Source organism: Etheostoma cragini, chromosome 7 (assembly GCF_013103735.1).
Source record: "Etheostoma cragini isolate CJK2018 chromosome 7, CSU_Ecrag_1.0, whole genome shotgun sequence".
Lineage (NCBI taxonomy): Eukaryota > Metazoa > Chordata > Actinopteri > Perciformes > Percidae > Etheostoma > Etheostoma cragini.
Window position 1 is genome coordinate 14,759,062 of NC_048413.1, and position 25,649 is coordinate 14,784,710.

General features: G+C 40.6%; 2 protein-coding genes and 1 long non-coding RNA gene across 4 annotated transcripts; all 3 read right to left on the minus strand.

The window, feature by feature from the left end:
* Positions 1-1,383: 1,383 nt before the first annotated feature.
* On the minus strand, positions 1,384-2,285 carry LOC117947805. 2 transcript variants are annotated; one of them, XR_004657317.1, is made up of 4 exons: positions 2,196-2,285; positions 2,069-2,095; positions 1,806-1,828; positions 1,384-1,705 (listed from the first exon to the last, which is right to left on the minus strand). It is a non-coding gene; the product is annotated as an uncharacterized LOC117947805 (long non-coding RNA). The 2 variants fall into 2 exon arrangements; XR_004657316.1 differs by having other exon boundaries at positions 2,069-2,215.
* Positions 2,286-3,311: 1,026 nt separating this feature from the next.
* Positions 3,312-9,864, minus strand: LOC117947782 (proliferation-associated protein 2G4-like). Its single transcript, XM_034877044.1, has 13 exons — positions 9,610-9,864; positions 7,337-7,465; positions 6,922-7,027; positions 6,742-6,811; positions 6,489-6,581; positions 6,335-6,398; positions 6,161-6,239; positions 6,000-6,078; positions 5,775-5,908; positions 5,596-5,690; positions 4,523-4,650; positions 4,300-4,353; positions 3,312-4,193 (listed from the first exon to the last, which is right to left on the minus strand). The coding sequence occupies exons 1-13, from the start codon at positions 9,695-9,697 to the stop codon at positions 4,134-4,136; spliced, it is 1,179 nt and encodes a 392-aa protein (XP_034732935.1). The 5' UTR covers positions 9,698-9,864; the 3' UTR covers positions 3,312-4,133.
* Positions 9,865-10,922: 1,058 nt separating this feature from the next.
* On the minus strand, positions 10,923-24,897 carry erbb3b (erb-b2 receptor tyrosine kinase 3b). The gene is made up of 28 exons (XM_034876986.1): positions 24,564-24,897; positions 22,130-22,284; positions 21,860-22,046; positions 20,794-20,919; positions 20,630-20,692; positions 20,311-20,429; positions 19,598-19,739; positions 19,345-19,458; positions 19,138-19,255; positions 18,980-19,053; positions 18,494-18,584; positions 17,568-17,770; positions 17,252-17,384; positions 17,061-17,154; positions 16,149-16,306; positions 15,996-16,052; positions 15,109-15,250; positions 14,869-14,988; positions 14,644-14,742; positions 14,293-14,478; positions 14,047-14,202; positions 13,859-13,934; positions 13,600-13,746; positions 13,422-13,519; positions 12,917-13,093; positions 12,744-12,815; positions 12,319-12,610; positions 10,923-12,164 (listed from the first exon to the last, which is right to left on the minus strand). The coding sequence occupies exons 1-28, from the start codon at positions 24,640-24,642 to the stop codon at positions 11,251-11,253; spliced, it is 4,392 nt and encodes a 1,463-aa protein (XP_034732877.1). The 5' UTR covers positions 24,643-24,897; the 3' UTR covers positions 10,923-11,250.
* Between the last annotated feature and the right edge of the window lie 752 nt (positions 24,898-25,649).

Consider the following 25,649-nt stretch of genomic DNA (forward strand, 5'->3'; position numbering starts at 1 on the left):
CTTGTTTTGGTGTTATAATGTACAAATGTGTAACTGTTAGTGTGCAACTGTCACTGTAACACATAGTACAGCTCATAATAGTGATTACTTTACACAGAATATTCAGCATTAATGTAACTTTATGTTTTTAGTTGCTACAATTGCAAACTCAGCAGAGGCTATTTGGAGTGAGTTTTATTGTTTATCATTGAAGTCCAAATGGAAAGTTAGCCTTTGAAAAGTCAGATGAAATGTGCCAGTAGTCTATTACCTTTACCAGAGTTTAGACATAATGTAGTCCTTAGTAGGCCATGCTGCCTCCAGCCAACAGTTTTATAATTTATTGGATCTGTTTTTTTTTGTTTTTTTAAACAAAAGAAGTCTAGAGTCACCAACTTTTCCACCCTTCCTCTTTCGGCTTTCATTTAGCAGTGTTTGGTTGGCGGTCTTTAACTTACATTATTTGTATAGATCCTCCTCTACTTAGTTAAGGTCAGTGCTAAGAGGCAGGCTCTGCCAGCACGCACTTACATCAACACCTCCCGGACCGTTGAGAAAACAAAAGGGTCCTAATTCAAGTTACAGATCAAATTTTGCATGGACAGTTATTTTAGTACACTGATGCTATGACTGACCATGATCAGGTTTGTCGAAAGCTGAACCTTCTAGAAAGGGAATCAAAAACATTATGCCTCTTCACATCAGGTTCCTATCTTGAAATGTTCTCATTGGACACCAATTTTACTAATGTTTTTGTTCCTTTCAGAATACTGCATAGATTTGAGTCATACATCTGCCTTGACTAACAAAGTATGGCATTTCCAGAATGCTGTCCTTTAATAGTATTTTCCAGCTACAGCTTTAATCACCCAGGCCACAGCAAATGTTGCATTATTGGAAAATCTTCAAGTATAGGTTGGTCTTAAATGAGGCCTGATCAGTCTTCACACTCAATTAAGTGTTTTTGAAAAGAAACTCGCTTACTACCTTTTAGGAGAATATCAGGTGATTTTCCTCTTTTGATGAGACTATTCACACTGTGGTGTGTTTTGCATAGTGCTTCCATCACAGGTATAGTGACTGCTCAGTCACAAACAGGAGACATTTTGACTGTCAGGGTAGGAAATGCACAGGTTTAACAAATACCATTTGTTTCAAGTTGAGGGTCCCAGTCAGGCACAAAAACCCCAACTCTATAACCTAAGCAGCTAAATCAACTTCGGCCATTTTTGTAAACCATTGCTTTACCTACAGGTAAAGGTCAAAATGTCTTTCATATTAAAAAAAGGCTTTTGACTCGCTTTAGTAGTTTTGAGACCAGATCTACCACCTCCTTAAAAGTCCTTTAACCACCACTTAATGTGTAGGAATACCCGCTTTACATGCAAAACACAAGATCAGCAATTTTAGAAACCAAAACCTTTAATCACAGTATAAACAAAAGACAAAAGTTGAGGAATTAAGAACAATGAGTCCAGTATGTCCCGAAAAAAAACAAAGTCTGTCATTCAGCAGGTCCTGAATCAGTGCTCCAGCATCAGCTGCTGTAGCTCTGTTGCCTCACGTTGAAATGGGCACCACTGACAGACTTGACAAGGGGGGGGTGGTCCTGGTCTTCAGCTGTGCTCGCCGGCCTAGTTTGCTGGCAACATGTGCCTTCACAGCCACGGCGGAGCAAACAGTTTACTTGGACCTCTGCCTCATCTTCCTCCTTTTACGCTTCAGCCTATAAAGTAATTACACGAAACAATCAGCCGAAATTATAGCCACCACGGTGTAAAATGACTTTATACAACTGCAAAAAAACATGCGCCATGCATTCTTACCTGCGCATGCGCTTCTTTCTCCACTGCGAAAGAACCAAAGAACGTAGTTAGTTCCTTGTTTAATCAATGCATTTCTGAAGACACGTTTATCCAACTTAACTAAAAGGCATACAAATTGCAAAACACGAATTGTACAATTGAAAGCTAATGCGCACGCTGTTGTAGTCTTCGATATGCTCAAGCTAGCAAATGTTAGCTAGCTAGCAAATATTAGCACCATTGAGAACTACGATTATTTGACCACACGAACATAAAACACAAACCTTCGCCCTCATGTTGAGAAGGGAACGCTGAAAAACAAAGGGAAAACGTAAAGGATTAGTTCGATTGATTTAAAAAGACGATGATTAACTTGGATTCTGATATCAACAGCTAAAAGGCATAACGTACCGACCACTAAGGAATCGTCTCCGAGAAGAACGTCATAATCTAGCGACGTCGTATTTATATGGGCCGTTCTACGTCACTTTCATTGGACTTCAGTAAAACATGGGAAAAGTAGTTTTCAATAAAGTAAAGCGTGTACAGCATATACTCGGTGTATTAAGCCAATGCTGTACATTTTTATGTGTTTGAGTACTTTCTCATATTATTTATATAACAGACTTGCTGCTACCTGCCCATGTGCACTATTACATGTTATACATGTTTCTAATGGTGGGTTGCGTGTGTTGTATGCGACTGTGCTGTACAGAGTGTGCTGTGAGAAATTTCCATTGGGGTGGAATACAGTCATCTAATCCAATTATTAATTCTACAGTACTTTGTACAGTGCACACATGCAGCAGACCTCACTGGTGTACTAATAAACTATTAAAAAATATATATATTCAAGAGCAACCATTTATGACACAGAAGTGAGGTCCTCAGCACTTTTTCTTTTTTACAAACTCACACGCGCACAAGGCTGTGTGTGTGTGTGTGTGTATATGTCTTGCAACCTTTGCCATTTTAAGATAGACAACGTTGCCAATTTCCCGTACAGCGCCCACGTGGTTTAAATTGCAGATGTACCTGTGCCTATGCACGTGCTGGCAGGGAGGTATGTTCCATTAACGGTCTGTGGTGCGTTCAGCTGAATTCTTGGCGTATTGCTATCTTACGGCAACAGAAAGTGATCACGCGATCGACCAACAAAACCCAGTTCTAATAGCGTAGCATTCATTATTTTAACAGCGTATTAGTCAAATGCACCTAGGCTCGTGCAAAGCGCGCACACTGTGCTTGTTACACGTACAGAGAAGCGCAGCACCAGATACATGCAAATCCGCCATCGTAATAGCAATGCGTCAAGGTACAAACGCACCTTGCTGTTAAGGGAATGGGAGATGACACTCTGGTTTATTGCATGTTACACCCAAAACACACCTATGAATGAATGAAATCGGCTGCGGAGTCAATAGGTTTCCATTGAGTTATCAATGTTCAAACTCCTGAAAAACAGACTTTCACTAATCAGGACACTGACAGCTGAATACACACACCCCAAAAACACAACCACACAAATGATGTCAGGTGGCTTTTTAATGTTTCCAAAAATAGTCTCTGAAATTGGGATTTGTTTTACAAAAGCATCCATATATCTCACAGGTATGGAATTCTTATGTAAACACAGACTGTCAGACCACCACAAGACTGAATGCTGAATCCTTGGCAGGCGTTAGACCATCCACAACTGAGAAATTCATTTTTTACCAGTTAAATTACTCAATATGTCGTAAATTGTCAGTTTTAGCTGAGTAACCTACAGTAGATTCCTTGAAGTGTACACAACGTACAAGTAGACAGACCTTAGTAAGAGCAGTATAAATGCAGTAATTGTGCCGAGGTGAAAAGTATTAATCTTCTTTTGTCTTGCTTACAACTTCATACAGGTGTTATAAATTTATTCCATGACAACAAAGAGCATGGCTTCAGGTGTATGACCCCAAGGAAATTCATCCTTGGCGACTATAAACTGATTTATTTTAAATCTCTTTCAGTTGTATCTACAGTTATTATGGAGAAAGGGTCAGTCAAATTGTTAAATGTCCCAGTGAGTATTATGCCCTTGCACAAAATGTCTTCTTGGCCACTGTTATGAGAAAAAGGCTGTATCAAAGAATTTTATTTACTAGGGATGTGTGTGTGTGTGTGTGTGTGTGTGTGTGTGTGTGTGTATGTGCGCTATAGGTGGAGTGCCAGAAATTAGGAGCAGCATCATCCCAGACTGACATCAGTAAGATTCAGAGGTATTCACAGCGACTACGCCCGCAAGTGCCTCAGACAGCTGGGACAGAAAGATTCGTGACGTCTGTTCTTTGGGTCATCAGATGTCTGTCAGAGAATCTATTCTGCAGCTTCAGTCTCCACTGCCTGTCCAGTTGCGCTCTCAACAGTCTTTGAGGCCTTTAATAAGAAAAAGAAAAATATATTGAGAAAAAAAAAAAAAAAAAAAAAGGTAAACATTTGTAACATGTATTCTTATTTAGTTACAGTCTTCCCTGTAACTCACCTTCTTTTTCTTTTTCTTCTGAGTCTTACGGCTGGCTGAGCTTTGAAGCAAAGCCTTTAAATAAAAAAGAAACAAAATGACTTTGATAACCTAACAATACATCAACACATAATGGCTTTGAGAATGCCTAGTCCGCTAACAGAATGCTAGAGTTACCCTATTAATCAAATCCATTCTTTTTTGGAAGGGAATGCAATACCTTATTCATTAATACACATTTTACCTTCAGCTCTGCGTCCTCCACCTCATGCTCAGACTTGTAGAGTTCTGGCTCAAAGAGGCTGTTTGTGATTCGCAGAGGTCCGTTGGCCATGAGCAGCACAGTGAACTTGAACTGGGCAACAGTTTCACCTGGACAAAGATGAGGTTGATGAAGTTGCAACTAACTGATGTTTCAGTTCATAGAGACAAACTTAGCATGGACACTAGTGCTGTTCATTAACTGATTACAATGCATGGTCAAAAATAATTTGTCAGCATTACCCTTAGAACTGCATTAGAGGAGGCATATGCTGTTGAATTAGATAGTTAGAAAAGCACATTTGTGCATCCTATCTAAAAAGCACTACGATTTAAAGACTGCGCATGACTGCAATTTTTTGCGTGAGGACGATAATGCCGCAGAAATTTCCCAGATTTTTTTTTAAATTAATGAACTGATTAGTTAAAGAAATGTTTTAACTTAACAGCTGCTCAGACTGAAAATACAATAAAAGCAAATAACAAAAAAACTAATGTCGGCATTGCTGTAGTTGTGTTGCTTCAGGTATCAGTGAGACAAAGAAAGACAATCAAGGAAGTCCAGTTTGTACAATATATAGGTGAGTTGAAATGCTTATTAGAAACCCCAACCCTGCACCCTAGCATCACAAACTGTCTTGTGTGAGTTTTAAACAGACAGTATAAAATGGTGTTTTTTGCCCACAACGTATCCTTCAAGGCAGCGCGGCAATGGTTAGGTCTAGGGTTAGCTGCCTTATAGGCGACGTTGGAGGTAAAACAAACCATAGACTGTATAAAGGTAGGTATTAAAGCGCTTCCCAGTGCTGAAATGTTCTCCCTTCTCTTCATTGAGGCCTCTATGTTTACAGGCTTGTGGTGTTGCGTAATGTGCTATAGGTGGCAAAAACAATCTGTTTGGTACTGGCAATTTATTTTGTCATGGTCCATGTGGGCAATAAACATTACACTTTGCGAAAAAAAAAAAAAACGCGGCTGAGAATTAATGATATCGATTCTATGCTAAACAAATCATGATTCATATTTTCCCCCAAATTGTGCAGGCATACCACTCACCATCTTTCTCATGCAGCACGTTGAATGGCTGCAGCAGCTCATGTTTGGCACACTCCACCACACCCATCCTGGCCTTGCCTTCATCCTCAAACGCTCTGATGACACAAATAGAAAAATTATATTCTATCAGATAAAATGAAAAAAAATTAAATATCTGATCTGAAGGTTAAAGATTCTACCTCAGAGTGAAAGGCATGGTATCAAAGCGCCTCTCCATCTCACTGAAGAACGTCCGAGATGTTTTCATCTTTAGGCCATACACCTTGTTGGGGTCTCGTTTGTAAACGGTGGTCCTCTGACCTCCATCTTTTGCCTGAATTTCAAAAACATAGCAAAATGACCTTTACTTAATGACGTTTGCAAAATTAAGCTAACAATCAAATTTATACCAAAATTCCTCTTACCTTCCCCTCTCCAGTGCTGATGAGCACATCCACTGCATATACCTCATGCACCTCGAACTCAGCCTTGTCATGGTCCTTTCTACAAGAACAAGGGACAAGATTATCCACCAGTTATACGCCCATCACGTCGGTGACAGGAAGCTCTTGCTGAGTGAACTCACTTTTGCTGGTCGGTTGGGTTTTGAATGATAGTTTTCTCCCCATCGATCACATGTTGTTTGAGCTGATGGGACAGCATGCCTGCACACATCGACGGAGCCAAATTACATACGGAATATAATGTATATCATTGAAATCACAGAGCTTGAAGGTGCCAAATGTTCACAATCACTCACCCTCAATAGGGGAGCACTTGAATGACTTTGCAATCTTGTTCCAGGCTTCTGTGACCTGTGTGTTCTGACGGAAGAGAAACATAATGATGTTTGTTAGACGAGGTGTGTACATTGATGCCGTCACTCTGGTCAGTGGTCATGTTAGGAGTGTTACCTGGTTTCCTGGCTTAACAAGACGCAGAGCAGCCTCAGCACAGAGGTGAGCTGCTACGATGACGTCAGCCTTCCGTCCGGTCAGTGGGTTGTCCTGAAGGGAAACAGGAGGAAAGTTACAAGGGACAAAATAAAGCATAGCTAGCCTTTGATGGGGCAACTACCAGTAATCAAGTTAATTACATTACAAATCATGGTTCTTGAGAATAAACCAATAAGGTTAGCAAAGTTATAATTCAACAGTGATGTCATACCTTGGTCACTCCGACAACAAAGCTGTGAGCCACATTGGAGATGAAGCCATCAACATGAACACCCAGATCACTGTGAACAGACGGAACAGGATGACACGTTAGAAAATCTGAACTGCAAATAAATTTATACTTTAATTTTTCGAGTACACAGGATGGACATGTTTAAATTCGGCAGCTTACATTTTGACCATGTCCCCATCCTTCAATATGACATCAGAGTCACTCCTCAGAGGGGAGTGGTGGCATACACAGTTATTCACTGAAACACAAGTAGGAAAGGCAATACCTGCAAAAAAAAAAAGAGTGAATAAGGAAGTCAGAGACGGTGATGACGACTGATGAAATGCAACTAAAGACGGGCACCCGGATAGCACAGCTGTTAGAGCAGTCCCCCATACATAGAGGTTTACTCCTTGACACAGTGGGCCCAGGTTCGACTCTGACCTGCGGCCCTTTGCTGCATCTCATTCCCCCTCTCTCTCCCCTTTCATTTCTTCAGCCGTCCTGTCAATAAAAAAAGGTCTAAAAAATGTAAAAAGACCCCCCAAAATAAAGATTCTTAAAAAAAAGAAAAGAAATGCAACTAAAGACGTACCTTTCTTCATGTCTTTTTCCTTCTTGAAGATTTTCCCAGTTTCTGCCATGATGAAGGCATCTCCCTTTTCACACAAGCTGAGCACGGAGACTCCTGGCATACCTGCCCCGACCACTGTCTTCAGAGCCTCTGCAAGAAAAGAGATACAATGAGCCCTGATGTAGTTCAAATGCTAGGTCAGTCACAGAGGGTATGTAGTGCTGGGCTGCAACTAACCATTACTTGTAGTATCTGTAATTCTGTTGATTATTTTTTGGGTTCCGTCGATTAATCATTTGTTCCATAAAATTCAGAAAGTCAGAAATTAGTGAAAAAAGCACAATAAAATAAAAAAAGTGATATCTTTTAGGGGTTTTTCTCACTTATAGTTCGTTTTGCTCTGGAGTTTGTTAACGTGGAGCACTTTCCCCTTTGTTCGGACAGAAAAATCCAAGCAATCCTAGCAAAGTGCATCACTGCTGCGATTATTGGTCAGACGTGTCTGGGGCGGGAGCTAGAAAGTAAATACAGGAAGAAGATACTGTGTTCTAGACTAGTGCACATTTCTTGCATCTCCATGGTCAAACCAGCTCATTTCTTTTGAATTACTTTTCAGACATTGTTTCACTTTGCTTCACTTTTTCCGACTTTAGCCACGGTTCGACCGCGGAAATGCAAGTGACGGCAAGCTTGATGCAGTCTTTCTGTGATATAAACATTGCACGCTGCTACAGTTTGCTTGTTCTTGTTTGGTCTGCTTTTGCGCACCCGAATGACATTGCTGTAGTCACACCTGCCCAAAGGACCTCACCAATGAGGAGAATGAACTCTAGTGTGATTCAACCAAACTAAATGAGGTGTGAAAGCCCCTTAAGTTTTTGTCTAACCCCTAGTCCAAAAACCACCTATTGTCTGTCCATTCACACAATTGATCATCTAATCCTTTCAGCGCTATTACAATTTGTACGTTTTTCTGATTAAATAAACAGGTGCCAGGCTTCCACTACTTTGGATACATAAGATGAATAGTTTGGTCAACAGGAACACAAAGAACGACTCATGCTCACTGTTCAAGGCTCAATTGATAGCTTGTGAGTGTTGACGACATATTATACTGTCAACAACTCATTTGATTTAGACTAAGCTGACAGCTGTTTATCAGCTTGAAAGAGCATAATGCTAGGAGTAAATTAGATATGTTAACTTCCAATATGTAGGTCAGCTGTGATAAGCTACAATACAAAACCTCAAAGACACAAGAGTGTCATTGATGTAAACCAGACAGGCAAATGAATTATGGTCAAACAAAGACTGTGGTTGAACTGGGCGACCGACAGGTGTGAGTGAAGGTAACCTTAGATTGAGAAGATGTGCTGAGCATGTCTGGGCTTAGCAAGCTTTCCCAGGATCAATTGAAATAAAAAAATATAAACTTATACTTGTAAAATAGTGTACAACTTTATAATCCCTATCATATGGGAAATACAGTTGCAAACTGACTTTCGATGCATTTAGGTTTGATAGATTTAAATTGTATTTAACGTTACAATACATTAAAAACTCAAACTAATTCTGTTGTGTGCATGTGGCCTTTAATAATTTAATGCGTAGTATACCTCCACCACAAGTAATAGCAGCATGTAAAGTTTAAAATTCATGTTAGTGACTTAACATTGATCCTGTGTTTTTGATTTATTCTCCAAAAGGTTCAATAAATAATTTATGCTTGACGTGACGTTAAATTGACATTGCAGAGTTACTACAAGCATCTGCTTAACGTTACTTTAAATGACCCCACTTTGGACAAATCTGATTTTAAGTTTCTTACATAATTTTTTTTTTGTCTCGACTTGAATAAGCTGTAGGCTTAACGTTACATGTAAGTGTCGTCTACTCAGTCTATGAACAACCCCATATTGGCTTTCAATTTTGCACTTGTCATTGTTATCCGTTACCTTAACGTTAGCAGTTGCAGCTAGCTAACGCTTGCTAGTAAAGTAACGTTAGCTCAGCCACATAATGACTGCTACGTACATAGCTCACCATGCTAATGTGACAGCAACGGCTCGTGCTATAAAGAAAACCTCGGTCTAAATATATAGCAAGCGGAATGTTTCATTTATTTTAAACAAAGGCCCGCTTTCTAACATGATTTACCGTTGGCATTGCTGCGGCACATGGCACAGCTGCTGCCTGGGTACTAACGCTAGCTAGCTGACACTGCTAGCTAACAGACTGATCCTGATACTTCAGGATGGAGTCAAAACGACACGTTATAACTGCATTTCACTTACGATTCGCAATCTCGGCCCCCATCTTATACTTAGTGACCACCAAGTCATCGGCGATGGTCTGCTCTTGTGTCTCGTCATCTCCAGACATGTTGGCAGTGTGTCCACGAACTAAGAGTAACTTTTTCCCAGGCGTGTGTCAGTCAGTCACAGGATGGACCACGCTACTCTCTGCGCCGGCCCGCCCGACTTCGGTAGACAGCTACGGTCTCTAGATCCCGCCTGCTGACAAAGACACACCCCGCAGTCAAGATAGTTCACCGCTTAGCTAGTTTGGTGCGTTGTCTACAACTGTTACAACCAAGTGTTACAACCCGAAAAAGTAAGGGTCATATTTTAATCTAGTCCTTGGCATTTAGACCCTGATTCATATCCAACCTATTTAAATACAGTCTATGTAGCCAACAGGGTAATCTGCTGATATACAGTTTCCATCCATTCTTTCTTTATTACGTTTATGAAAAAAAACAAAAGGCTTGCAGAAAAAAAAGATTATTAAATTAAGGGGGCAGTAAGTGGATACATTATGAAAGTCTTGTTTGTTTCAGAGACATAATAGAAATAATGAGGATTCGAAAGATTTGAAAATTGAGAAAATATAGTCATACAAAGTACCAACCTGTTCGTTTTAGGATACAGTCTCACACTATGACTACGAAAGTATAGGCTACTTTGTTGTGGTAAAGTACATTACTGCATCTCTCATCTAAACACATATCAAAACGACTTGCGAAGTCCTTTTAACTAATTTACAGAATGGGTTGTGCTTAACCCTTTAGCCTTACAACTTGGTTTTAACGAAAACGGAAAAATGCAGGAGTAAATGTCTCAATTCTCTCATCATCTCTGATCGGCCTCTGACCAAATCGCGCGCGAGTGCGTAACCGATGCGTTTACGTGACTCCATCTCATTTCTGCTGTGGATGGATTATATTGTAATCATTACAAGAATGTAGCCTATAACAATACATCCACGCCATGAGTGTGCGTGCATGTACGTGTGTATGTGTGTATGTATGTATGTATGTATGTATGTATGTATGTATGTATGTATGTATGTATGTATGTATGTATGTATATATGTATGTAGGTATGTATGTATGTATTATTATTATTATAAAGGTTAGACACAAAAATAAACAAGTGAATTGATATCAAGTCGGTATTTTATTATTTTATATAATAAACACACTAAAACAATATGCATCACTGACACAATAAATTTCACATATGCAAATTAATCGCATTTATTCATTCATATAGACTAGGCCTTCTAATTAATATACAGCAAATCATACAAAAAAAGGCTGCTCTACAGAAATGGGATATGGTCAACTCATTTTATTGTCACAAACCCAAGTAATGTCAATAGTTGTGAGGGAGCCGTTATGCCTGTTTTTAAGAAATGCTTACAATACACTTTAGAGTGTCTGCTTTAACCTTTGTTTGATAGTTCTAACAACTCACAGTTGTTTTAGACTACTGCATAAAACAGTGTAAAAAGACTTAAGGGTGTATTTCTTTCATCACTTTTATCTTTTAAAGTTTGTTGGACGCTGGATTGATGAAAACTTTATAAAACTACCCAATTTTATGACAGGAACAAATGTAATCATTCCTACGCCTCTGTCCCAGTCCGCATTATTAGGTGCGTACAGCATCTGGCTTGAGGAACAGTCTGCTGTGCCAGTAGTCTGGGTTGTCAAATGATGTTTTGCTGCCATGCTCCCCCATACCAGCACACACCTTGATGTATCCCCCGATCCCTGCACACCTGTCACTGCCCATCTCCTCAGAAACAGCCCCCCCCTTCACTGGGAGGTTCTGGTAGTCTGCCTGCTCCCACCCACTGGGCGCCACTCCAAATCTGGTCATCTCCTCATACTCCTCCACCATTTCTCCCCCAGATGTGTGCACATCTGGTTTAGGCATGAGCATACTACTCAAATTCCCCTGAAGTGCAGGTTGTTTATTTGTGTTGTGGTACTTCTCTTCTTCTTCCTCTTCTGCCTCAAGCTCTTTTTTCAACACCTCCTCTATTTGGTCTGTTTCCTTTCCTTCTGTCGAACTCTTTGCAGATGTTTGACTCCCACGTCTCCCCCATGCTGCATCCTCTGCCTCCAGAGAGTCGGATCTCCTGATATCCATGTATTCATACCTTCCTAGGGCTGCCTGTCCTTGGTCATCTGCAGCTTTGATCCCACTATCAGAGTCCCCATTGAGCTGATGTTTCTCTGTGGAGTTTCTCTGTTCTGCAGTACTTCCTTCACAAGCTTCACCTACTTTTTTACTCCTTACAGCTGAGATCGGTGTCAGAGTATCCACATGTGCCGTGTCCTCTACAGGTAACGGAGCCATGAAGGTTGGTGAGGGTAAAGGTGATGTTGTACAACAAACTGCCACAAAATTGGCCTTTGATAAGACGCTGCTGGTAGAGCAAAGAGGAACACCAGATTCTTTGCTCATGATTTCATATTCCTGGAAGGCATTTCTCACGCAAAGCGACAGATTATTCTTTTGTCCTGAGTGTCTTCGCCCAGAATGAGGGACTCTACAGGCTGTGAGCCATGACAGAATGTGTAAAAGGAAGAATATGAGGGGAAGAAAGGCTTGATTATTATTTATGCTATTTAATGTACCAATTATTTTCAAAACAGTCACACAAATAAAATAATCAGTCAGCATGCTCCAATTTTTTTGCTAGTAATTTACCTCTCTCTGGAGTGACAGGTGACCCAGCCAGGACATAGCCATAGTGGTCCACCTCCTCCTCTTCCTCTGCCGTCCACACCTTATACGAGGACGGACTTGATGCTGTTGAGAGTTTCCTATGCTGGCGGATGGATAGATGGGGAGTTCCCCTCTCTGAGCCAAACCTGGCCCTGTGAAGACTCCCAGTCTGTAAACCTTCCTCATGGAGCTGGGCATCTCGGCCACTTCCCCTGAATTCTAACCCCTCGGGCAGCGTCCGCACTGAGCTCAGTCGAGACCTCTGAAGCCACAGCTAAGACAGAAAAGCAAATATATGAATACATAAAGAGGTACAGGTAAATGTATCCACTGCATCACATGTGCAATTACAGGATGGGAATGTGTTTGTTTGCATGCATTTGTTTGGATATGTAAGTCTGTATCACCTGGCGGATGCTGTCGACAGGGCTGGGGGTCATTGGTAGGTATCCAATGGGTCCGGCCTGTGAGGTACCACTCTACAAATCCACAAGGAAAATGTTATGTGCTGGTTTCCTTTGCCTCTGATCTAGTCCCAATGGACCAAAAAGATTATTAAATAAAAGGTGTATTTCATTACCCTGTATGAATTAATACGTGAACGGGACAAACTCCAAGATGGAGAGTGTTGGAGAGGAGGAGTAGTAAAACCGTCCTCTAGTCCCTCCTCATCCTGGTCTTCAAAATCTGTCCCCAGAAGCCCTCGCTCTGATTCTCTTCGATGCATCTCTACTAGGTCAGCTTCTTCCCCTTCCAACTACAGAAATACATGGAAGTACAAGGTTTGAAGTTTACAGTCTGATACATTTAATCCTAAGGATTCACTGTGCCACATGTTTGTTTTAACATTAAAACATGATTTATAAAACCATGCCAGCAATTATAAGGCTATTTTAATAGCTTAGTATTTTATGCAACAAAAGTATGTATAAGACCCATGTAGACCCAGTTTATAATGCAACTTATGTATAGCAGGGGGTCCCTGCTCCATCTCTCTTTTAGTTAAGAGGTCTTTGGCTTAAAAAATATTCAAAACCCTTGGTCTAAGTAAACAGCTGTAAGTTAAATAACAATGATATTCTCACCTTGATGACAAGGTACCTGGGTGGGTCTCTCGCCATGCGAGTAAAGTCGCTAGCCAGCTCTTTGAAGGTTGGCCTTATATTTTCATCAATCATCCAGCCTAAAGAGAATCAGTAAAACATTTTAGAAAATATCTTTGTGTGTTTGTGCACACTGGTTGCAACGTTTTATCACACTCACATTTAACCATGACCATGTAGACATCTATAGTACAGATGTGGGGCTGTGACAGTCGTTCGCCCTTCTCCAGCAGACTCGACACCTCCTGAGGCTGCACGCATGCATACGGCTCCGCCCCAAATGACATCATCTCCCACACTGTCACCCCTGTCCGGGAAGAGAGAGACGCCACATTCAAAAGCTCCCTGCCAAAAGTAAATTTTTGGTGAATACTATATAACACGACACACACTCACAGCACAAACACACAGACTCTTACCATAACTCCAAACATCACTTTGATGCGTATATCTTTGAAACAAAATGCTTTCCAGTGCCATCCATTTTATGGGTGTCTGGATTAAGAGACAAATTGCAGACAAGCCATTAGTTTTGTTTCCAATAGACAGTAAAAAACGGTGACTTGACAACTCAACGAATTTCTCAAACTGAATGAGTCATTACAACCTTGGTGTTAGTGTAGACATATTTCTTGTCATCAGGATAAAGGAGGTCTGCTACACCATAGTCAGAGATCTGGACCTGGTAGTCGTTCTTCAGCAGGATGTTGCGGGCAGCTAGGTTCCTGTGGACCATGCAGTGCTCCTCCAGGTAGTACATACCCTGGGACACAAACATAAATACAGTATATACCATATATATTCTGGGAGCTTAAACATAACATTTGGTTCCTCAAACAATTCTGTAACTCACCTTAGCAATCTGCACACACCAGTTGAGCAGGCGCTGGGGGTCCAGGCTGTTCTTATGCTGCCTGATGTGCTCCAGTAGGGAGCCCTGCGGACTAAGCTGGGTCACCAGTTGCAGACTGGGACCTGGGCAAATGCCTAGCAGCCTAACAATGTAAGGATGGTCCAGGCTGCCCATGGATAGCATATGCTACACAGAAAGCAAATTGAAAAACTCTTTTTACATTTTTGACAATGTGATAACTTCATTGTTCCTTGGTGTTTTTTGTATGAAATGTTATACGTATGTCGCATTAAATGCTTCTTCTGTGATGTTATAACTTCTCTCAAGAGTGTAAGGAGCTCTGATTCTCACATCGGTGATCTCAGTGAAGGTTTGTCGGCCTGAGGTATCCAGAATGGTCTTAATGGCCACAGGGATCTTCACTGTCTCTCCTTCCGGAGTCCAACACCCCTTAAACACAATTACATGTGCAGCAACAGTTACATCAGTTCACATGTCTCACACTAAAACTGTAACAGCACATACATCAGTGAATAATTAGTGGATGTGCAAAAAGATAAAGACGTAAGAAAATACCTTGTGAACTGTGCCAAAAACTCCCAAGCCAAGGGCTTTGATTTTTTTCAACTCAGAGGGCCTAAGGATGCGTGCATGAACCTTGGTTCCTTTCTCTCCGGGACCAAGTAGCTCAAAGTTCTGCCAAAAAAACAAAAATAATTCCCAGAGGATTTTTATCTCTCTTTGAAAACAAATGCATGTAGCGATCAAAGCAAAGTAAAGCCAGCTCACGAGGTTAGATGGCCCCTAAAGTCTTACCTCTCCGCTCTCCAGGTACCTCCTCATGGCTCTCTTGCGGCGGATGGCCAGGCCTCGTTGGTACAGCACGCCCAAGAAAAACAACACTAGGCAGAAAATCAAGCCAGCCGGGACACCTAAAGCTATGCTTGTGATCTGACCACTGCAGAGTGAAGCAGAGAGAGATGCTAATGTGGGCATACAAGGTGGAAATATTAGAAATATAACTAAATATTCATATTTATAAATCACGCTATAAAGCAAAATAGTGAAGTGGTGCATTGGTAAGAAATTTTGCATGGAACAAACAATGTTCAACAGGATAATATTGTATTTGTTAAATCCTTTTAATCCTTTTATCAAATGGTTAAAGCCATTTTTTATTGTGTTATGTGTGGCATCTATTACTTGAAATTTGCATCATCTTTTTAATTTTTACATTAGTTTTGTGTTTGAATTCTATAGGATATAATGACTTCTCAGTAATGATGTCATGGATCAAAGGCATGAGCACTTTAGCTGACACCACTCAAATGAGATATGTGATTTATAACATATCCAAAGGATAGCAATGTTAAAAAAGGTTTTGCATAGTTTTACGTAACTGTATAAAGAAATATTAGGAAAAACAAAAAGAATAATAGGACTGTAGAGATTGATTTTATCACCCTGCTCTGTTGGCAGAGAAGATGGAAGCGATGGACAGAAGAAAAAAGGGTCATTTAGGTTCATTATATTATCTGTACATCTTTGTTTTTAGAAAAAAATACTTTTGTGTCCAGTTTTAGTTTCTATTTTCAGTATCATATTAAAAGATATGACTAAATTGGCACTGCGAGTGGTGGATAGATCATACATATTGACTGCAGTGTAGTGTTTCATGTTCACCAGCAGAGGGAAACACTTACATGCTGACTGCCAGCCTGGCTGCCTCTAAACAATCATTTAATCCTGGGCCTGAGCATCTGTAACAAATTAACACATAATCGATTCGAAAAAGTGTTACACATCTACAGATGAACACGTGAAAAAACACACTTGTACTTTAAGTCCAGTCTCACCCCTGTGTGCAGTTGTGGTGACATGGCTCACAGTGACTTTCCCTGTTGGGGTATTTAAAGATCAGTCCCCTCAGTCCATCGTTCACCCCAGTGGGACAAGAGGACATGCAGTAAGGACCATCTCGAAGGTTGGCACATGCAACACACTTGTCTGCACCCTACCAAAGAAAGAGAGGAAGGCAGAAAATATGGGCGACATGAAAACAGAGAGCGATCATATAAAACTCTATAGTATGCATTCAATCCTGCAAAGAACTAAGATAACTAAGAACTAAGAAACTGCCTTTGTGTAGATTTCAACACCGAATACATGATTTAGACCATTAGGTACTGCATATGACTTTTATTAAACATTTTAATATAATGGTCAAGGAGTGGGCAGAGAGCCAAAACACAATTTCCTCAAAGAAGAAAGCAGGGACTATGTCAGCATTTTGATGAGATTTGTTGCAGATTTGGACAGAAGCGCATTAAAGGTTTAACGTTGTTTGAGAGATACAAATCCAATTTCTTTCAATGTATAGTCAGCATTGCAATGTTCTTCTAATGCAGCGCAAAAATTGTGTCTAGACAGCATTGATATTACTGCATCAAGGGTGTACGTTTGGGTTCAGCAGTGGGGAGACACAGAAAAACAAACTGAAACTGTAAAAAAAAGGGGGAGGGGGGGAAATATGGGATTTTGAGGGTGTTTGAGGTTGACATGACCTCCTATCCCAAGTCGAAATTACACCCTTGTACTGTGGACTGTGAAATATGACTACATTGAGACATAAAACCACTTTAGTTGGAAATATTTTGATAGTTATTGTTGAGCCTGGCCCCACAAAAACAAATTATGAAAGTGTAAATGCAAGCGTGAATTCATAAAAAGACATTGCACCACAGTTTACTATCAAATAAAGTGATTACCAGTCCGGTACAGCTGGCTTTCCCACTTTGAGGCTTACACTCTGGATGACAGGCAACACACTCGCCATTTGGTTCTGCAAATTCCCGTGGAGTTCTGGGGACACAATATTAAAAAAATATACATTGAGATAAAATGAATGAATTCAACACCAGTAAGAATATCAACACATACTGTACATGTATCTACTAACCCAGTGTGGAAATTACAACTGCCCACACATGTGCCGTCTCGACTGTAGTTCCTACAAGAGAGACACTGCTCAGGCCCTGGGCCCCAGCAACCTGAGTCTGAACAAAGCGGGTCACACACATGGCCCTCTGCAACTGCACACACAACAATGTGAGAAAAACATCAGGAAGCTGAAGAAAAAGATGACTTATAACAGTATAATATATTTACGTATTGATTGATAAAAGTGTGTAGTGTAGTTTGTTTGGATCAAAGAAAAACCAAAGATAACATGTTTCATTTGGATCATGGACAGGGTTTTTTCAGTCTCGCCTTACCACACTCTGCCAGCGGCCTGTTGTTGTTGAGGTTGTTGACTCGAATTCTGCGGTCCCTAAACAGCTGTGCCCATTTTACAGAGTGGTGGTAACAGAGGTTGGCATTCTGACTGATGTACACACTGCCGTCACTGATCTCCCGGAGAGAGCGCAGACCCAGTGAGGTAAGAGTGTGGATGCGCATCACCATCAAAGAAAAACGCCTTTGGTTGGAGGGTTGAAGGATGGAGGAGTACACAGACAAAAACAAAACATTAGAAATAACAATAATAATACTAAAATAATGTTTTTGTTCCAAGCGAAATGGCGTGTTGCCGCTTGGGGAACTGCGTTATAAGGATCACTCACACACACACACACACACACACACACACACACACACACACACACACACACACACACACACACACACACACACACACACACACACACACACACACACACACACACACACACACACACAATAATCCATACCTGTTCAAAGCTGTGAAGCACAGCGAAAGAAAGAAAGAAAGAAGAGAGAGGTTAGAAGGTGTTAGCACATGGAAGCACTGGGGCTCATCATGACGTGTTCACATAGAAAGCAGTTTAGAGCAGATAGGAGGGTGTGGAGTGTGTAAGAGATCAGTGATGGCACATGGTTATGTAACTCACTCAACGTGTAATACAGATAAATATGAGTTAATGCGGAAACACAAGAATCAGAATCAGCCTAAGCCATAAAGCAGGTTTAATATAAGTTCACACATCACATCACAGTGGCTTTAGTACTGTTGTAGTATCTGTTCTTCCCATATGAACAAGTATTTGTTTCATCAGGTAAATGTATTGTTTTTTACGGCTTTAATTTTTGGGTACATCAACTTTCCTGGCCCCAACTGACACATTAACAAACATGGACATCAGTGTTTGTATACCACCCTTACTTGTAGAGCGACCTTCCTTGAATGGTGGTGAGACTCGAAAAAACAGACAGATCGTTCAGTTCTTTGGGCCACGATTGGATGTTAAGGATATCTGATAATCAAACACAGTTTGGATTGTTTAAAACCATTAATAGCATATTGCATAACACGGTAATGACAATTTTCAAGATTATTAGATAGATAAATGCATTCAGCGCAGAGAACAAGAGCACACCCTGTGTTATCATGTATCCAAGAATTATTTCTCTTTAATGAATTTATAGACAGCTGTGTATTCATGTGGCTGAATGTAACTTTTGAGCAAATCAGCAGTCTAAATTATTTTTAAGTTATATTAGGTAGAACATGAAGATTGAAAACCTACTTCCATGCTTTGGAATTTATCCAATAGTATTACATTGTGATTTAATTTCCAAGTTTCAAAAGTCTGCTGTAACTCACAGAACCATATTCAAGCATAATGACACATTATTAGTTCATACAAACCTGTTATTTCTCTGACGGTGCGGAATACTTCCAGCTTTTTGGCATCCAGTGGCGGGATGTTTTTGAAGTCATCTCTAGGAAGATAAAACCACACAATATGAACAAGCTGACTGTGCAACACTGCACTCTGAGATCCTTCAGGCAGCGCAAACAATTACCCAAGAATCCCTGTGACCAGGAAGTGAAGGCTGCCCTGGATCTTGGTGCAGTTGATGAAGCTGTCAATGTTGCTGGAGTCAACCGTCTCTCTGTGTTCAGCACCCGTGCCTTCACACACTAAAAGGGTAACCAACTGCCATCATTAGCTTTGATGACTAACAAATAAATGCAGTGTAAGTAAAGAAAAGTATTAAGTAACTGTCCACCTTTGGGGCAGAGTCCACTGCAGAGCTCACACTGCCTCTGGCCTTCTCTCTCCACCTCCATCTTGTCTGAAGGACAAACGCTCACACAGGAGCTACCATCCACCACAAAATGGGCTACGAAGAGAACAAAAGAAAAAGAAACACTATTGATATACTTCAGGAGAAACAGAAGACTCACTGCCAATGTTTAAGACCCAGCAGATGTCAGGTCTATAAAAGTACACAAACACTCAAACAAACACAGGCCACTCACTGGGACATTTGGAGACACAGATGGATCCGTACTGATATTTGGCGTTAGGGTTGGTCTCCATTTGAAACGTCTGCTTGTTATAGATCAACGTTTGGGGACACTGGGGTACACAGGCTCCAGAGTCGTTGAAATGACGACATGCCTACACAGGTACACAGAAACATGCTCACACAGACACTTACATTTAACAAACTGAGATATCCATTCAAAAACCATTGACATCCCTGACATTATACTTCTAGGCAGCATGTTGGCTAAGTGGTTAGCACTTCTGCCTTGATGCAAGAAGGTTCATGGTTTGAATCCAGATTGTTCTGGGCCTTTCTGTGTGGAATATGTATGTTTGTATGTGTGTGTGGGTTTCTTCCCACCATAAAGACATGCATCCTAGGTGGGACTACAGTGGAAAAAAAGCTGACAAGCTAACACTGGTGCATTAACTAAAAGTTAGCATTTAGCTCAGATCAAAAGAATGTGCACAGTTTCTAATTGGATAAAATCCACCTTTCACTTTTAAGTATGTATATTACAACAGAAGTGAATGTGATTGGAAGCATACAATTGAAAATTAGTTGATAAGTCTCAGTATTTTTTTCATACAGGAGGCTTTATTTCCAGTTTGGAGGGAAAAAAACCTTCTTTTTAGCCTCAAGTGTTACATATAAAACAGTATAGTGTCTTTCTCTTCATTTTATCAAAGATGGAACACTTACAAAACAGTCCACGTCCAGAGGGCCCTTACATCCCGCTGCACATTCTATGTGACAGCAGTCCCTGGGGCTCGTGCCAAAACAGCGGCCATTACACTGTGGTGCGCACACCGTCTTAGTCACTAAGACACACAGGAGAGATCGGTTGAACAGAGGTCAACAATGTGCATGTGTGTATCTGTGTGCGTGTGTGTCTTTGTGTGCCTCTCTCTCTGTGTCTCTGTTTATTTCTGTCTATGAAGAAAGATTCAGAAAGAAGGGGGGAGAAAGAAGAAGAAGAAGAAGAGAGAAAATCAGGGAAAGAGAACAATTGGACACTCACAGATCTGACATTGGTCCTTATTTGGCCCCCAGCAGTATTTTCCACAAGATTTGTGGCATGGGCCTAAAAGAAAAAAAGACATGCAGTACTTATTAGAAAGAAGCGATGGAGATATTTTGGGGACATGCTAGGACCATCACCATTAGGACCATACCAACACCGACCTCTCTCTCCATTGTACTGGATGTCAATTGGAGCACTGTTGTCCCTGATGATGTCTTGCCAGAAGATCCAGGGACCATAACTCAGGTACTTGTTGTTGATAATCTGCACTCCTCCCTCCAGAATGTCTGTGGTGAGAAGCAACAGAGAGAGAGAGAGAGAGAGAGAGAGAGAGAGAGAGAGAGAGAGAGAGAGAGAGAGAGAGAGAGAGAGAGAGAGAGAGAGAGAGAGAGAGAGAGAGAGAGAGAGAGAGAGAGAGAGAGAGAGAGAGAGAGAGAGAGAGAGAGAGAGAGAGAGAGGTTACAACCCACAAATTAGAGCATAAAAATTGTGTATTGAAGAGTTTTGAAGAAAAAACAAGAAAAGAAAATAGTCATGCTAAACTACATATTTATTTGTATGATTTGGAGAAAATATTTCTTTGCTCAAGTCTATTGTCGTTATTCATGTGCCTGGTTCACGCTGGCATGTGCCTGCCAGCATTATTAACTGCATATTTAGCAGCTCTTTAGTACATTTTTTGAGTGGCAGTAAATCCACCATTTGGTTTTGTTTGTCACAAATCTTATTTTGTAATGTTATTAGTAACAACTGTGCTTTTCCTGCTCACTCAAAATGCCTGCTGTGAAAAACGTCTCTTAGACAGACAGGGGATAACCTGCTCTGCCAGAGATTTTAGGAATGGAAGAGGGGAACTGAACCCTCGCACTCACTGCCATAAATTCCGACCTTCAGTTTTTACAGCATTTAAGAAGGCACCAAAAAATAGCTGACAATGAGTATCCATTGAGACTGTGAGTTTCCCTAAATGCTTCCAATATTTTGTCCTGCCACACTTTCAAAGAACGAATAACTGTCCTATTGGTCTTTTTCTTCCCATGAAATGGTACATTTTATGTTACTTTACACAACAACTTACACAACCCGTAATTTTTGTGTGCTATTGTGTTAAATGTCTTTGTTCTCACAGTTTTAAATGCCTCAGATCTCAGAGAAGCCCGTTGAACACCTTGCGAATAGGACACATTTTTTGTCTATGCTTCTGTTTTATCGGTTAACCTTCTTCACCTGTCAGATTTGTGAGCCCCAGCTGCCGCAGGCCATTGGAGCCGTCTTTGGGATAGTTTAATAAGACAGAGAGAGCAAAGAGTCTCTCATAAAGGCTGTTTCCTCTGATAACCCGTAGTTGTCCCAGAGGAATCTCCTGAAAGTGGTTCATTGCAATGAGGACGTAGCCAGTCACCTCGCGGATGGTCTGGAGGGAACAGAGGAGTACACTTGTACATATTGTGCATACAAATCAGGTAAAAGACAAGGGAGAGAAGAAGGTGAATGTACCTTGAGGAAGGATAAGTCCCAGTTACTCTCAATCTGAGTGATCTCCAGGTTTCCCATGATGATCTCACAGCCATCATATCGTTCTTTAATCAGGTTGTACTGAATCTCCTGAGACCCGGTGGAGCTCAGTCCATTCTGAGTACCGAGACACACCACTGACATATACAGGGAAAAGAGACGCATATTAATAAGTTTGACAAAAACGGGGTACACTCGAAGGGTAGATCAGGGACCGGTGAAGAGAGTTGTGGGTCAATGTATCACTTTTATTTACTATAGGCTAATGTTTAAGGACCATGCCAGTTGTTTTGCATGTTTAGACTCAGACTAAGACTTGGACTTTTCTTTATTAATTCTTTTGGGATGACTCCCGCAAGGAAATTGAATTTTCCAGCATCCGTTTTAGCAAGAGAGCTAAAACTGGAGAGCTACTGGAGGGGCGGCCTTCTCTCACAGCGTCTATTTACTACAGACACATGTACTTTACATCACAGCTAACTATTTTGCAAATACATTTTGAATGTGTTTTTCTTGTCTGGTTTCTGTTCATTTCTGTAATGCTTGAAAATCAATTAGCGGACTTCTTTAAGTTGTGGAATTCACCCCAATGGACATCTCTCTGTATTATGTATTTTGTCAGTTACATTATCACTGTAACATAATGCACCACATTACAATACAACTATTATGTGATTTTGACCAAAGATTAATGCAGACTGTGATGCATTACACAATTTATGTAAGCAAGTTTTAAGAATAGCAGGGGTGCAAGGTAGCTCATTGGCGTGCACCCCATATAGGCAAAGGCTGTGACTTTACTTGACTGGTGTGTTTGATTTTAACCCTTGGCCCTTTCTGCATGTCGTCCCCCCTCTAGCTCCCTGTTTCTTTGTTTATCTACACCTGTCCTGTCAAATAAAGTAAAAAAGCCCAAATCTGTCTGCTAATTTATTTTGATACTATAAAGAAATGAATGGAAACCAATGGCAGCTTGGACTGGTAAGATAAAAAGTACCCATGCAGTTGAAAAAAAAGTTTAACACACGAGTCCTTTAAAGGTGAACAAATACAAAGTAAATATTTGAGTGTTTGGACTATTTTGTTTCTGCAGTATTCATGGGCTTGGTTAGTCTTCCTGATACTATGTGTGCCGCTATGTTGATTGGAGAGTTTGATGTGAAGCACAGTAAAACAGGCAGGCTGTAACCCTGGTACATGGAGCAGTCCAGGCCTGGGGCTGATGGAGTGGAAGCCGAGGGTCAAGGGAGAGGGGCTTTTCTCAGACAAGTTCCTCATTGTGATAAAGCTATAAATGTGGACAGTGTGTCCCAGTGACTGAAGAGTGATGCAGTGACAGACAGTGCTTCTGTGTGTGTATGTGTGTATGTGTGTGTGTGTGTGTGTGTGTGTCTGAGGGATCTGCGTTGCTGAGATCATACCAACAGACAATGAGCTGTGTGTGAGTAAGACTTTCTGGCAGAGGGAAGGGAATTATCGGGAAACATTCACATCATCTCGTACTGACCAACAAATTTGTGGCGCTGGCCCTTTATGTGCAAAGATGAGGCAGCTGCAGTCGTCAACACAAGTCACATTTCCTGTCTTCATTTGGAACATGCCAATGTACAAACCAGAATATCCCAGTTCCACTTAAGTAAAGTGGATCACCTCCATAAACAAACTTTAAGTCTTGTTGTGTGTGTGTTTTTATGGAAAATGGCACGTTGACAGAACCCATATCTTCGTGCATTCGTTTATGCGTGGGCCTTTTGAGTAAACATAGAGTAGAAGTGGAATGCACAGCGCATATGGGAGAGATGCATGATCCTTCTGACTTTAAGGGCAAATAAAACGCACATGCATGCACAAAACCCATGCTCTACCACACCTGCATAATTCAAATAACTAAATTACCTTTTGATGAAAAAATTTAGGATTTTAATGAAAACAAAATCATTTGCAGATTGCATTCATCAACATCAACAGAACTAGTTGTCTGGACCAAGAACTCAGTAGTTTTTTACATCTGGGGTCATGCAGGCTATTTTGTCTGCACCAGGGCATTATTGTTGCTGCCAGTCATCCCTATCAGATTGTAAAATGTTGATATATTGCTGCATTAAGGGATTAAAGGAAAGAAGGAAAATGTGTTAACAGTTTATAAGATGTAACAATCTTAACCAGCTATAAGTCTATTTGGCATCCATGTTAACTATTCCACAATATTATATTATATCATATTACATAAAATATAGTTGCATACCATGTTAGAAGCTTTGACTTTTCAAGGCAGGCAAATGCTGAAGAGTACCAACCAAAAGGTGAATTTAAGCAGAAAACAAAAACCAATCAGTTTCTAGTTTAAGTCTCTTATTATGAAATTATTTATCAAAGCAGGCTAAGGTTTCTGACATGGATTCATAAATTCCCCTACCTTCATGGGTTTGAGATGATGCTGTTTGTAGCCTCCATGATAATGTCCCACACAGTAATATAACTCCCCACTTGATCATGTTGATGTCGAATGTATTTAGAGATTATGTGTTATCATATCACACAGATTTAGGTCGTTCTCCGAGGATGGACATCCGTTGGATGTATAAAAAAAAAATATTCCGGTTCCACGCTTTATCTCTGGAAGACGAGAGGGAAAAAAATCCAGTATCATGTAAGTGAAGGAGAAATGTAACTCCTTTAAAACTTAGCACAAAACATCAGTAGTAAGAGCAGATAAATTGCGCCAATTGCAAAACTGAAAACAACGAACAAGTGGCAGTTTATGTTGACGCTGGGTTTCCCCTCCCAGAGAGGGACATGATTGGCCAGAAGCCCGTTTGATTCACCAATCAGAGACTGGTCCGTCTATCATAGTATATTTACAAGCCACTGCCTCAGATGCTGCACTGAGCATCCAAATGGGTAAAATTATGTTAGACGTAGAGTAGATGCAGTTTTTGTTTCAACAAACCAAATACATCAAAACAAACACATTATATGTATCTTACATATATACAGTATATACATACATGCTGTATATATGTATACACTGCGTGTGTATACAGTATATATGTATATAAATATATATACGTACACATATACATATATAAGATAAAGCTGAATAACATACCAATTTTTCCTATATGCCAACTTGACTGCCTTTGTGTATAAAGGAACACACAAAGCGACCAAATGCTTATAATCTGAACTTTTTGCATGTGCATTAGTGTAAACACTACATACCATGTATGTTCCTGTGCAGTTATTTTGGTTTCATGTTGTCAGCTGCTGCATGTGGAAGCAGTGCTGTGGTCTCCCAGTCAGCAACCCAATGCTGTGAGTGGCTGCACTGTTTTCCCTGTAAAGAGCAGTATTGTCCCTCAAGCCCTGTCAACTGGTTAATCACCTCTTTGATGCATATGGAGCAGCCTGTCACAATGGGCACATTGTCAGATGGTCAAGTGACTTCTGAACCCAAAATAAGAACATGCTTAATTTCGAGAAAATGGCCTCAGATCAGGCA